The sequence below is a fragment of the Erythrolamprus reginae genome, unplaced genomic scaffold (genome assembly GCF_031021105.1).
Source record: "Erythrolamprus reginae isolate rEryReg1 unplaced genomic scaffold, rEryReg1.hap1 H_6, whole genome shotgun sequence".
In the NCBI taxonomy this organism is placed as follows: domain Eukaryota; kingdom Metazoa; phylum Chordata; class Lepidosauria; order Squamata; family Dipsadidae; genus Erythrolamprus; species Erythrolamprus reginae.
In genome coordinates this window covers 486734-501241 of record NW_027248517.1, presented here as the reverse complement: position 1 = coordinate 501241, position 14508 = coordinate 486734, and the positions used below count along the sequence as shown (strand labels likewise).

The 14508-nt window shown below is 34.9% G+C and overlaps 1 protein-coding gene across 1 annotated transcript in view; it reads left to right on the top strand.

Annotated features, from left to right (window-relative positions):
- The window catches only part of LOC139155793 (dystrophin-like), a 583469-nt gene that overhangs the window by 124357 nt on the left and 444604 nt on the right, over nucleotides 1-14508 (top strand). The window contains exons 4-5 of the mRNA XM_070731073.1: nucleotides 1043-1135; nucleotides 2976-3053. Coding sequence (XP_070587174.1) covers nucleotides 1043-1135; nucleotides 2976-3053 — 171 coding nt within the window. The remainder of the gene's footprint in view (nucleotides 1-1042; nucleotides 1136-2975; nucleotides 3054-14508) is intronic.

The following is a 14508-nucleotide window of genomic DNA, read 5'->3' as shown; positions in this document are numbered from 1 at the left end:
ATACAATGTTTTCTTGGTTTACAGAAAAATATATAAAGAAAGAAGGAAGCACTTTGGCATAATGGTTAATAAGATAGAAATAAAATTGGTGTACTTTTTGAAGGAACATTAAGGAGGGAATTTAATTTGAAGGAACATTAAGGAAGGAATTTAATTAAGCGAAAATGTATGTAACTGGATGACAAAATTAGAAAAAAAACTTTTGCAACTTTTTTGATGATTGATATTAGTGACTAACAAAATACTTTATTTTATTCATGGAAAATTAGATGGTAAACTCTATTGTTTGAATGTATGTTGAGAAAAATAAAAAATTACATCCTCCCAAAAGTCTTTTTTTCTTTTGTCCCTCCATTCATTTCATTCTTCCTCCTTCCTTCCTTGTTCTCTCCATTTCTCCTTCCCTTCCTCCTTCCTTCCTCTCCACTTCTCTCTTTCCCTCCCTCTTTTTCTCTTTTATTTCTTTCTCACCACTTCTCTCTCTCTCTCTTTTCCCTTTTTTTCTTTCCCTCCAGGTCTCTCTCATTTCTGTGTACTTCTCCCTCCCCCTTCTCTCTCTCATTTGTTTCTCCTCCCTTTTTGCTATTAATTCTTATTTTTTATTATTTCTCTCACCATCCTTTCTGTTTTTCTCTCGCTTTGATCTCCCTTTTGCTTTCCCTTGAGCTGCAGGATTGGGATGGGGGCTGGTGGAGCCCTCACGCCGATCAAGGCCATCCCACGGCCCGTGGGGGGCACGCTGCTGCACTTATGCACGCCCCGTGCCGGCTGAGGATGATGGCTGTGGTGGTCCTCCTCCTCGTGGACACCCCCCTCACGCTTTTCCCCTGGGGAAAGGGGCGCCAGGCTCAGTGGGGGGCGGGCAGCTCCAGGGCGTAGGGCCGATTCCCTCCCTCCCAAGAGCCTGGCTATGCAAGCAAGGGCCCAGCCAGCGCCTCCCTTTGCTGCACCCACCCTGCAAAACCAGCCAGCCCGACGAACGGAAGCATTACAATTACTTAGCATACATAATAAACATCTAATAAATGTCCTCTCATTTCAGTTTGGTATTCATCCAATTGAAGATCTCTTCAAAGATTTGCAAGATGGTCGAAAGCTTTTGGAACTCCTGGAAGGTCTTACAGGCCAAAAACATGTATGTTTATATCTATCTAGCAATAAAATTTATTGTAAAATTAGTATTTATGGATCTTATACCTGTAAATATTTTATATTTTATAAAAATATAAAAAATATATTGCAATTTGTGTATGTTACTGCTGTTTTAAATTTCTTTATGACATTCTCTTTTTTTTCTAGCAAATGTCCCAAACGTTTTTCCATATTGTCCTCCCATAATAGAAACTTGAAGGGACATTTTCTTATTTTGTGTGTGTGTGTGTGTGTGTTTAATATCAAATTAGATGATGAAATTGATAAAATATCCTCATTTCGGTGTTCAAACTATTTTTAATTACCTCTAATGAACTCTATTGCTATAGCTAAACATATTCATATTAAAAAATAAGATAAGACAGTTATTTTTATCATTATTAACCATTACATTATAGACATAATAGACTAGTATAGATCTATTTCAAGCTTGTTTTGCTCTCATCAGCTAGCCATACCATTACTGGGATTTAAACCTGGGGAGTCTGCCTTGTAAGACAGTAGCTTTAATCTTTAGACTACAAGCCCTCCTCCTTTCAGTTTGTACCAGGGAAGAGTTATATATTTTTTTTCTGTCAAATTACCCTGGTATACCCAAATATGGGAGAGAGCATACTGCTTCCTTTTTGCCTCTCGGCCCCTCCAGGGGCCATATCCAAGGCAGTTATTATTTTTTATAGTTGACAAACTATATTCTATGTGTAACATATTTTTGTTGATGACAAAAAGAGAGACTAGTATATATGTATTTCAAGCTTATTTTGCTCTCATCAGCTAGCCATACCCTTACTGGGATTTGAGCCTGGGGACTCTGCCTTGTGAAGCAGTAGCTTTAACCTATATATATATGTTATTTTATTTTTTTCTGGCAAATCACTCTGGTTTATCCAAATATGTGAGGGAGCATACTGCTTCCTTTTTGCCTCTTCACCCCTTCAGGGGCCATGCAGGCAGTTAATTTTATAGCTGGCCAACTATATTCTATATGTGTAACATATTTTTGCTGATAATTTTCATCATCATTTTTATTAACAGCAAAATATGTTACACACACACAAACACACAGAGACATATAGATACATACATGTATGTGTATATATATGTGTGTGTGTGTAACTTTTTTTTCTGTAATAAAAATGAAGGGAGACTAGTATAGATCTATTTTGAGCAAATTTTGCTCTCATCAGCTAGCCATACCCTTACTGGGATTTTAACCTGGACAGTCTGCCTATAAGGCAGTAGCTTTAACCTCTAGGGCCACAGATTCTCCTCCTGTCTCAGTTTGTACCAGGGGCTATATGCTTTTCTGTCCTTTTTTCTGTCTAATCACCCTGATATGCCCAAATATGGGAGGGAGCATATAGTAACGAACTGCTTCCAGGACTCCGGCTCCAGATTTTGCTTCAAGGTTTACTCTTGAAGTCTTTTCCAATTATGGATATAGCAACAATGCAGTGGAGGTTTGCAGTCTTCCTTATCCTAGAAGATGGTTTTGTCTTTTTATCTACCGTTGGAACGTAGAGCCCTCTTCTGCCTTCAAAACCATTGACCATTTTCTCCTGTAACCCTGGAAAGGGGCCCTTACAAGGTGCTACCAGCCAGGCCAGCTGGACCAAGTTTTTTTTAATTAGGTATTACTCCTCCATCACAATGGTATTCAATATACTCACTAATAAATGTATATTATTAATAATATATTACTAAAATAAGGATTTATGTTCTTTAAGCTCTTTTTGGTTGTTACAAATATGGTGTAAGCTTTCTGTCATAAACATATTAATGATTTTTTTTAAATAATTGAAAATAGTTATTTGTATTTATAGGGGAAAGAAAAGGGCTTCACTAGAGTTCATGCCTTGAACAATGTCAATAAAGCACTACAAATCTTGCAGAAAAATAATGTAAGTAATATTTTGCATGAATCCATATTGCACACAGAGTTTTAAAAAACACAAGGCTATAGTTTTTAATCAATTGTATTTCAAATTAAGAATATATTGGCAGTAAATACAAGTAAAAAATACAAGTCAAAAGTTTAGTTCAATAAATTCATGTGTCAGTGGGCAATAAAGCAATATTTCAATCGATCAATAAATCAATATATCGTATAGAATGTCATACAATCATGTATCCAGAAGATCTGATGGTCTGTTGTATTTGGAAATTAATTCAGTCTTGTTGATTTCCACTAGTTTTCCTGGTAAATATGTATAAAGTTGAGCAAAGTTTTATAGATGAGGAAAATCAATATTATATTGTTCAAAGCACTGTAATATAATCCTTGTGCGAAGTGTAGATAGTAGTTTATAAAGTTTGTAGAATGTTAATGCAATAAATCCTGGGTCCAAGGAAAACGTAGCAGATTGCAGTTTAGAGTTATAATCATAAGTGTTCCAAAGTTCCAACGTAGAGAGCAGGGAAATGAAGCAAAAGGGGAGTAGAGAGGACTAACTAAGTTTAAATAGAGATAAGGAAAATACTTAAATAATTGTACAGTTTGAAATATTTAGTAAACTGTTGTAACAATTGATTCATTGATTAATTGACCTCGCTTTAACTATAACTATTTCCACATTTTGTTTATATTAAATTATTGCAATAGAGATTAATAATTTTGACTATTTTGAACTGATATTTAATGAATTAGCAATATAATGACTTAAGTTCTAAATATTTTTGATGTTCTTATATTAATACTTTTTACATTATTACTACATATACCCTTTTACTTGACATATTTTACTTACTACATACTTAATTCTTACTATTGTATCTTTCAATTGACTCTAATTCTACTCAACTATTTCTTTATTTTTCTATACCTACATTTTCTTATCTCTGACTAATCTCACATAATTCAAACATTTCACATAATTACACTATTATACCGGTTTTTACCTACAAATACTACAAAGATGTCTACTCCAAATCAGTCAACGCTAATAAAATCATGGAAGAAAAATGCTAATCAATCAGCGACACCAGCTCAGCAACGCCCTGCAGATTCCATCCCATTAGACAAAGCAACTCCTGCACAACTTCCCAAGTGACCCCAACGATAACACTAAACTCCCTCTTTGAAATGATGATTAAAATGCAAGATTCAATAGATAGAAATTTTGAATCCTTAAGAGGAACAATGGGAATAATGAAGATATCAAGAAAATTCAAGATCATGCGGGTCACCTCGATGAACGTATGGGGAAATTAGATGACCGGATGGAAGGCGTTCAAGGAACCATAGTCCAAAACTCCCAAAGAATAACAAATGTGGAAGAGATCACTGACAGAATGGATACCAGACTCCAATTCTCTGAAGCCAGAGCGGAATACATCAACAAATCTTTAGATAAATCTAAATCATAAATCTCGAATTAGAAAAATCAGCTTTTTTTCTCCATTTTCAGAACATAACTGAATCAGAACAACACGATCTCCCCAGCACAATGGCAGAAATATTAGCAAGTATCACTGGCAAAACCACCGAAGAAATGATTAACCAAATTGATGAAGTGTACTGAATTTCTACTTCGTACGCTAGAAGAAACAGGCTCCCTAGAGAAGTACATGTTCGGTTTCTTAAAAGAACAACTAGGGATGAAGTTTATAACATGTCTAAAGAGAACCCAGCAATGCACCAAGGTAGAAACTTCGTGGTTTTGCGCCAAATTCCGAGACGGGTGAGAGAAAAACGGAAGTCGTACCAAACACTAGCAAGTAAATTAAACAAAAATAGTATACAATTCAGATGGCTTATACCCGAAGGAATGATGATTTTCCTTATGGATAAGAAATACAAAATCACCTCGCCCGAAGATGCTAAAGAATTTTATACTCATATTCTGAAAACAACTGATCAGACCATACCGAAAGAAACCGATACCAGAGAAATACTTTCAACTGAAGAAATGAGCTCCGATGATAATCTCCCAGATAAAGACAGAGAAGTCAAAAACGTAGATGGCAAATACTCTAGACAAGGACCAATTACCCGGGCAAGGATCGAAGCACGAAGAGAGAAATCCAAGGAATCCATACCCCAACAGTAAACAAAATAAAATTACATTATTTTCCACCAATATAAATGGTTTGAACTCGCATAAAAAGAGATTGAAAGTATTTCACAAATTGTCTGAATATAATTATGATATAATATCTTTACAAGAAACCCATATCAAAAAAGATCAGACTACCTTATTAACCTTTCCTAAATTCGAACTTTTTTGTACCTCTGCTGCTGGAAAAAAAGAGGTATAGCTCTATACGTCAAAAAAATTTATTTCCCTAAATTATTATATGCTGATGACAACGGCCAGTTATTGATAGTTCAAGTAAAATGAGAAAATAAAAAAATAACTATAATAACAATATATGCCCCATCTACTAAACAATCTTATTTTAACAATTTACATTAAAAAAATATTAGAATTGAATCTGACCAATTTCTTAATAATTGGAGACTTCAATGCAATAGTAGACAAGATTAAAGACCATAAAGGCAATACCAAACACCACTCCCGCAATACTCTACCCTCAATGTTTAATCAAATAATATATGAATGTGCTCTAAAAGATATATGGAGATACTATCACCCAGAAACCATACAATATACCTTCTTTTCTCCCCCTCACAAAACCTATTCACGCATTGACATGGCTTGGTCTAATCTTGAAATTATAAACGAAATTACAGATATACAAATATTAAATGCAACTTAGGCAGATCATAATCCCTTATTGTTAACATTCAAAGATACCAATCATAAAACCTTTCATAGATGGTCTATGTATCAAACGATTATTAATCAACAAGAATTTCAAGATAAAATACAAAACGATCTTCCTTCATTTTTTAAAATTAATTTTAATGGTGAGATACCTAATCATATAGCATGGGATCCTACTAAAGTGTATATTCGTGGCATTTATATCTCTTATTCTGCAAACAAAACAAAAGAAAAATATGCTCAATTACAAAAATTAAATACATCTTTACAACTTGCCGAAAAAACATTACACAATGATCCCAAAAATAATACAACTTTACTTGAAATAAAAACAATTAAACATGGAATAAATTTAATAACAGAACACATTGCACAAAAAATAAAAACTGCGAAACAAAACCACTTTGAATTCGCTAATAAACCAGGCCGTTGGTTATCTCTTAAACTGGCACACCAAAAGCTTGACAGGAATATAGATGCCTTGGCCTAGGAGACCCTTCTGGACATCTAAAAACAACTAATTCTGACAAAAAACAAATAATTCAGGACTTTTATCAACAACTCTATAAAACTTCAAATCTGGATGGTGATCTACTATCGAAATACTTACAACAAAATGAACAAAAAACATTAACCATTGATCAAAGATCTTCCTTAAATAAGTTAATCACCACCACAGAAATTGCAATTGCAATAACAAAGCAAAAAAATAACAAAACTCCAGGTCCTGACGGAATTCCATCTGAATTTTACAAACAACATTTAGAAATAATTACACCTATACTCTTAGATATCTACAACGATGCACTTATCAACGCAAAACTTCCTACTTCATGGTCCGAAGCATACATAACGCTTATTCCCAAAGATACCCAAAATAAACACCTTTTAGAAAATTATAGACCCATAGCACTACTTAACACAGATTACAAAATATTTACATCAATAATTGCAGACCGATTAAAGAAAATATTAAACAACATTATCCATTCCGATCAAAATGGATTTCTCCCATTAAGAAATATAGCAACAAACACTACAATGATACTGAACACTATCGAATACTATGATAAACATTATGACAAATCAGTTGCATGAATATTTATGGACTTTAAAAAGGCATTTGATAGTCTTCAGTAGCAGTATTTCATAAAACAAATTGAATATATGAACTTTGGCTCTAAATTTTACAATTTAATCAAAGCTATTTATACAAACCAATCCGCCAGAATTCTTTTCAACAATGATATTACAGATAAAATACCCATAACAAAAGGTGTATGTCAGGGATGCCCATTAGCTCCACTCATCTTTATTCTAGCGATAGAAACATTTTTGAAAAGTATAAGAAATAATATTCTAATTCAGGGCATTACCGTCAAAAAGGAACAATATAAACTGCAGGCCTTTGCGGATGATATTGTATTCATAGCACAAGACCCAATACAAACCGCACCCATTTTGTTTAGCGAAATAGATAAATTCGGAGAAATATCTGGCCTAAAAATTAATAAGACCAAAACTCAAATTCTAACTAAAAACATGACAACAAAACAGGTACTCTTTTTGGAAAATTTAATTAACATAAAAGTCATTAAAAAAATTAAATACTTAGGCATATGGATGACCTCAAACTATAGTACTATAAAAAAAGACAATTACGATCAATTGCTCAAAGAGATACAAAAAGATCTCTCCAGATGGTCTAAATTGAAACTATCCCTTATGGGGAAAATATTTGCCATTAAATCCAATATTCTCCCAAGATTTCTATACCTATTTCAAGTAGCCCCAACAAATTTAAACAAATCATTTTTCAATTCATTGCACAAAGAAATAAGGAAATTTATCTGGGCAAAAAAAAGGCCAGAATAAAATTGAAAAACCTTCAGGACCATAGAATTAAAGATGGCCTTGGACTTCCTGATTTTCATACATACTACCAGGCTATAATTTTATCAATGATAAGAGATTGGGTCATTCTTAAAAATACAAGACTTCTAACTTTAGAGGGCTACGGTCTTCTTGCTGGGTGGCATGCATTTTTAACAATGGATTACCATATAATACCCAGATATTTTAAAAATCATTATCTCTGAAAAACTCTAATAACAATTTGGTATGCGGTTAAGAAGAATTATTACACATCAATACCTAAATGGCTATCCCCAAATGAATTACTTACCTTTCCTAATCTTTTCTCCCATACCAAAATATTGAGATACCACCAACTACTAGACAAAAGCGATCTTCTCATATCAAAACAACAATTACAAGACAAAGGGATAAATATGGATTGGCTATCATACTTACAAATTAAATCAAAATACAAAGAACATAAAAAAACAATTTGGATTCCAAAACAATAACATAATAGACACAATTTTTTTCGGCCCTCTACCAAAAATGATTTCTAAATTATATAATTATTTATTGATACAGGAAAATTGCGAAGAGCAAGTTAAAGGATGTATGATAGCCTGGGCTCAAAATTTTGGTTACACAATCAGTTTAACTGAATGGGAGAAAACTTGGACAATAAATTATAAGATGACCATATTATTTATTTATTTATTTATTTATTACTTAGATTTGTATGCCGCCCCTCTCCGAAGACTCGGGGTGGCTCACAACATGTAGAAACAAATCATAAGCAATCAGACAAATTTAAAATATTTAAATATTTAAAAACCCCATATGCTAACAGACACACACACAGACATACCATGCATAAATTAAACGTGCCCAGGGGGAGATGTTCAGTTCCCCCATGCCTGACGGCAAAGGTGGGTTTTAAGGAGTTTACGGAAGGCAGGAAGAGTAGGGGCAGTTCTAATCTCCGGGGGGAGTTGGTTCCAGAGGGCCGGTGCCGCCACAGAGAAGGCTCTTCCCCTGGGGCCCGCCAACCGACATTGTTTAGTTGATGGGACCCAGAGAAGGCCCACTCTGTGGGACCTAATCGGTCGCTGGGATTCGTGCGGCAGGAGGCGGTCTCGGAGATATTCTGGTCCGATGCCATGAAGGGCTTTAAAGGTCATAACCAACACTTTGAATTGTGACCGGAAATTGATCGGCAGCCAATGCAGACTGCGGAGTGATGGTGAAACATGGGCATACCTAGGTAGGCCCATGACTGCTCTCGCAGCTGCATTTTGCACGATCTGAAGTTTCCGAACACTTTTCAAAGGTAGCCCCATGTAGAGAGCATTACAGTAGTCGAACCTCGAGGTGATGAGGGCATGAATGACTGTGAGCAATGAGTCCCGGTCCAGATAGGGCCGCAACTGGTGCACCAGGCGAACCTGGGCAATGACCATAGCAATGTCCTATAAAGAAAACCAACTAAAAATGTTCTATTGATGGCATTTGCCCCCAGCAAGATTATCTAAAATGTTTCCTAATTTCCCCCCTAATTGCTGGAAATGCAAAATAAAACCTGGAACATACTACCATGCATGGTGGACCTGCATACATGCGAAAAAATACTGGATAACCATTAAAAACTTAATAGACCAAGTCATGTCAATCACCCTACCATTTAAACCCGAATTATACCTCCTCGGTATATTTAGGCAAAACCTTACACAAACACAAAAATATCTCATCTTACAAATCTTGACTGCAGCAAGAATTTCATTTGCCCTTTTTTGGAAACAGGAAAAAACACCACCACTACTGGTAGTCATCACCAAAATTATAGAGTGTGCGGAAATGTCCAAAATAGCAATGGAAACTCAAAATAAAAAAGATTCAGAATATTATAAAATATGGGATAATTGGTACAAATGGGTTTCAGCAAAAAAATATTAAACTCTTATATTACGAAAGTAATAACCTTATCTTATTTCTGAACGTTCAAAATTGACTCAAATTAATTTACAAAACAATTCCAAAATCAACTAAATTGTAATCAAATTCGAAAAAGATTCTATATCATATCTCTTTTTATCCGTCTTTAAATTAATAGATTATACACTATATATTATATTAACACAAATGTACTTACTAATACCTATATCAACTCTTATATTTTCTTTCTTTACATACAAAAATATACTTACTACATTATACATATACACCTCCTATTATCTCCTTACACAATGTCATATCACCTAAAAACGTCTGTGCCATACGCAGATTTCTGTTTTCACATTTTCTTTTTCTCTCTTTTTTTTTCTTTCTCAACCCTAAATCTTTATATTTGTAAAAACTTTAAAATCTTCTTACTCCTTTGCTCTTACTTTCTTTTTTTATAAATCATCTTTATTTATCTATTATTACCCAATACGTATACGTATATACATGTATTAGAAATTGATATTTCATTGGAAACAGGACGTAAGATTTACTACTACAATTTAAGATATAATTGGTAATAATAAGGATACTGTTCATTTACATAGCTTGAGAAATATTATAATGACACTAAGAAATTTACGTACCATGATGTATAATGTTACTATTTTTCCAAATTCCTTGATATTGTATCCCTTTCCCTTACCCCCCCTTTTTTTCTTCTCTTCATACTTCCCTTCCCTCCCCTTTTTTTCCTGTATTTATAAATAAATTATATATATTTTTAAAAAACCCACAAGGTTGTTTCTGAAATACATTTCATTATGGATAAGATTTAGCATAATCACATGAAATATGAGAGATCAAAGCATGTAGCCTCAAACTGCAATACATTCAGGAAATGGTTTAAAAAAATATTTATTCAATTTATATGTATAAAAAATATATACTTATCTTTTCCCTATACATTCCATAAAACAGTTACTTTTTAATCATTCATATTTAATGATGTACTGAAATACATTAGGCATTGTGAAATTATATCAGAAAGCAGCTGCAGCTTTGAAGAGCTTAGTGGGCCAATTTCTTATTTGTAACTATCTGAACATTGTGCTTTGAATACTTCTTTGTTTAGTGCGGAACCTGTTATTTACAAACAGGAGATCATAAAGATAATTAGGGTTCCAGATTGAACTTTTTTCTTATAAAAAGTGGATTCTGAAAATCCACAATATTGTAAAAATTGAAAAAGAAAACTGAGATAACAGTTAAATATGATAATATTGTTTATCCTTGTGACCAATTTTCCTCTTCACATCAGCATCCCATAAATATTTCACTCTGTTAACAAATATTTTCTTAGGATGCTATATAATTGCTGATGCATAAAATGAATATAATGTGGATATATCAGCTTTGGGATTTTTGTGTTCTAGAACTGTGGGGAGGAATCAGAGGTGGGCTACTGCCCGGACTGGCGGGGGGGGGGGGATGCAGTGGGGTAGCGAAAATGGAGCTCCACCCCAGAGCACCCAATTTGCACTGAAAGATGTTGAAGGAAAATGCAAGGCCTCCTGTATAAGCCACACCCACAGTGTGGTAGTAAAAATTTTGGTAGCCCTTCATTGGGAGGAATAATGTATTAATAGAAAGCCTCAGGAAAATGTTTGCATGATACATGTAGTAAATGACTTCCTAGATGGCTAAATAATTTGTCTCTAATGAAGAAATGAGAGCTTATGATTGATGAGGCAGAAACATCAATGGAAGTGTTAATTATAGGTTAAGCAATACACAGAGATCAAATAATTTGGTTAGAATAATTAGTAATAGACTCAGAAATGAAGTATTCGGCAAAAACATCATCTAAGTATATTAAAGTGACCAGATTTTAACATTGGTAAAGTGGGACACCATTGACCGGGGTGTGGGTTGGGTGGGTTTCTTTAAAAAAAATATAATTGTATTGATTTTTATAATAATAATAATAATAATAATAATAATAATAATAATAATAATAATAAAAACAAATGCACAATACATAAAAACAGTACACAGTGAAATGTAATATTAATTTCTTAATATGACATCATTATCTTCTCATAAGCACACACACAAAAGAGAGATTGTGTGTGTGTGTGTGTGTGTGCGTGTGTGTGTGTGTGCGTGAACAGGAGTCTTGTGGGAAAGAAATGGCAGCTGGCTATGGATAAATAGAAATCTAAGAAATAATCAATTGTCATCAGGGGCTACTTTCTAAATCCATTGTATGCATCTGTGAAAATTAGCTGTTTCTTGAAAAGCCCCTTCCATAAAAAGTTAGTTTGTCTAAAAAATATTCCTTCATATCTTAAAAGGCTTTCTGTGAAACCACCAGATGTTTGGAACTGAACATTACCACTTTCAAAGAGGAAGGTGCAACCTGTCCCCAAATTATAGCCCCTGTGATTTTACCACCTTCCAAACTAGGATGGGAATTCCTGGGAACCACATGGGCCAGATAGCGCTTTTAGGTGAAAATGGTACAAATAACACCATGTCAGCAGTTCTGGGGTTTGAGTTACCCTATTTTCCTCAGCCACATGCATTCATTCATCCCCATGTTCACCAAATCAATACATGTTGTAATGTACCAAAGAAGCGAAAAAGGTCATACCAGTATCACTCTCAAAGAAATGGGGGTAAAGCAGATTATAGGGAAAGTATGAGAAAGGGGGGGTCAAAATAACTTTAAAAATTTGGTATTGTTGTTGACAGTTCCTTAGATGAGTAAACATATCCATAAAATACCGTACTGTACATCTTTTTCAAAGTTATAGGTACGGGGCTTGAGGCTGCACTTTTATTCACCATGCCTTGCTCCCTAAATTTGTCACTTCTGTTGCAAGGGATGATGTCTAAATATTATGAGAGTTCCAGACATATCCAAAAATTACAACGTTGGGGAAATTTGCAGGGTTATATTCAGCAGTTTAGCTGTTGAAGTTATGTTTCAGGACGCCAATTTTGCAAAAGCAATACCTCTGCGTACCTTTGGGGAATCACATATTTTTTTAAAAATGGATCTATGGAATCCTTGCATTTCTGCCCAGTTTTTTGTTTTGTTTTGTTTTTCCCTGCACCCGCAGCCGGATTCCATCTGTAAAGTCAGAGCTGCCATTCCACAATATCCCAGGCAATATTGGCTTGCAGGCATTGGATTACTTTCCTGAGCACAGGCTGCCAAGCGTGCCGGCTTGTTTTCCAGAGGGTGATAATGTAGGGTCGAGGGGTTATTTTGACAACTGCCAGCACACCCCTATATTTCTTTTACTTTTCCAGCCCGTACTACTACTAAACTCTCATTCTTGCACCCAGGAGAAAAGGGGGAAGGGAAGGAGGGAGGGGGGAGGGAGAAGCAGGCAGAACAATAAACTTATTTTTTTCCGCTCGTGGCATAACGCGATCGAAGGGAGCAGAGTATTCGGTTGGAAGGAGGAAAGAAAAGATGCATCGCAACTTTATTACATTATATTCTAGTACCTTGCAGTCCAGAGAAATTCACGTCCTTTTTCACTAAAAGCAATTCCAAACCTTCCTGAAGCAGTGGCTCTCCTCCCCCCCAAGCTATATCTCGGGAGGCATTTCCCAAAGGAGCGTGAGCTGTGGGGGCGGAACGGCAGAAACATTACCTTTTGATCAGTGCTAAACTCCCCCTGAGGAGTCTTGCAGCAAGAGCATCTGAAGGGGGAAGTAGATGCTGCGGCTGCCAGGCTGCGAAGGACTGGGGTGGCCGGAAGTTTGTGGTGCATTTTTTTAAAAAAGCGGGACTTTTTAAAAATGCGGCGGGACACGGGGAAAAATTGTTAAAAAGCGGGACGTCTGGTCACATTAAAGTATATGTGATAAAGTAAAGAAATATGAAAATATAGTCCTGTTAAGGGAGAAATTGTATGCAGCAGGTTTGAATTTTGAAAGTTAATACTGTAGTATGAAAATTAAATGGAAGACTCAAGTAAAGGAGAATCTCCACATTTTATAAGTTGACACTTGTAGAAATATATCAACTGGTAGAATCTTAGGACAGATAAATATGGGGGAATCATAGATGAAATATTCAAATAAAAATATGGTCAATTTTTCTGGATTGAGAATTTATGCAAAATAATATCTAAAAAATCTTTACAAGGGAAATAATATATAAATATTTTATATTAAGCATAAATTAATGGAATTCATATGTGTTATTTCTGCCTTTATTATTCCATTTCTTTCCTACATTTTCAGAATTATTACTGGATTTTTTTTTAAGTGCATAATATGAAAAGAGTTATAAATATAGCTGCTTTTGCAAGATCTCTTTCACAGTGCTGCCAAAACATTTTATTAAAAAGCATATTAATAATTTAAAAGTATGTTTATTTTGTAGTATAGTGGTACCTCTACCTACAAATGCCTCTAGTTACGAACTTTTCTAGATAAGAACCGGGTGTTCAAGATTTTTTTTGCTTCTCAAGAACCATTTTCCACTTACAAACCTGAGCCTCCGAAACTGTAACCAGAAAAGGCAAGGAGAGGCCTCCATGGAGCCTCTCTAGGAATCTCCTGGGAGGAAACAGGGCCCCCACCCACACTGTGGTTTCCCCCAATCGCACACATTATTTGCTTTTACACTGATTCCTATGGGAAAAATTGCTTCTTCTTACTTTTCTACTTAAAAACCTTGTCATGGAACAAATTAGGTTTGTAAGTAGAGTTACCACTGCATATTACATTCTTGCCAATTTCATTTTCCGCTAGTGACTTCAAATGTTTGCATTCTGTCAATAAATGGTCGAATATTTATCCACGGAGA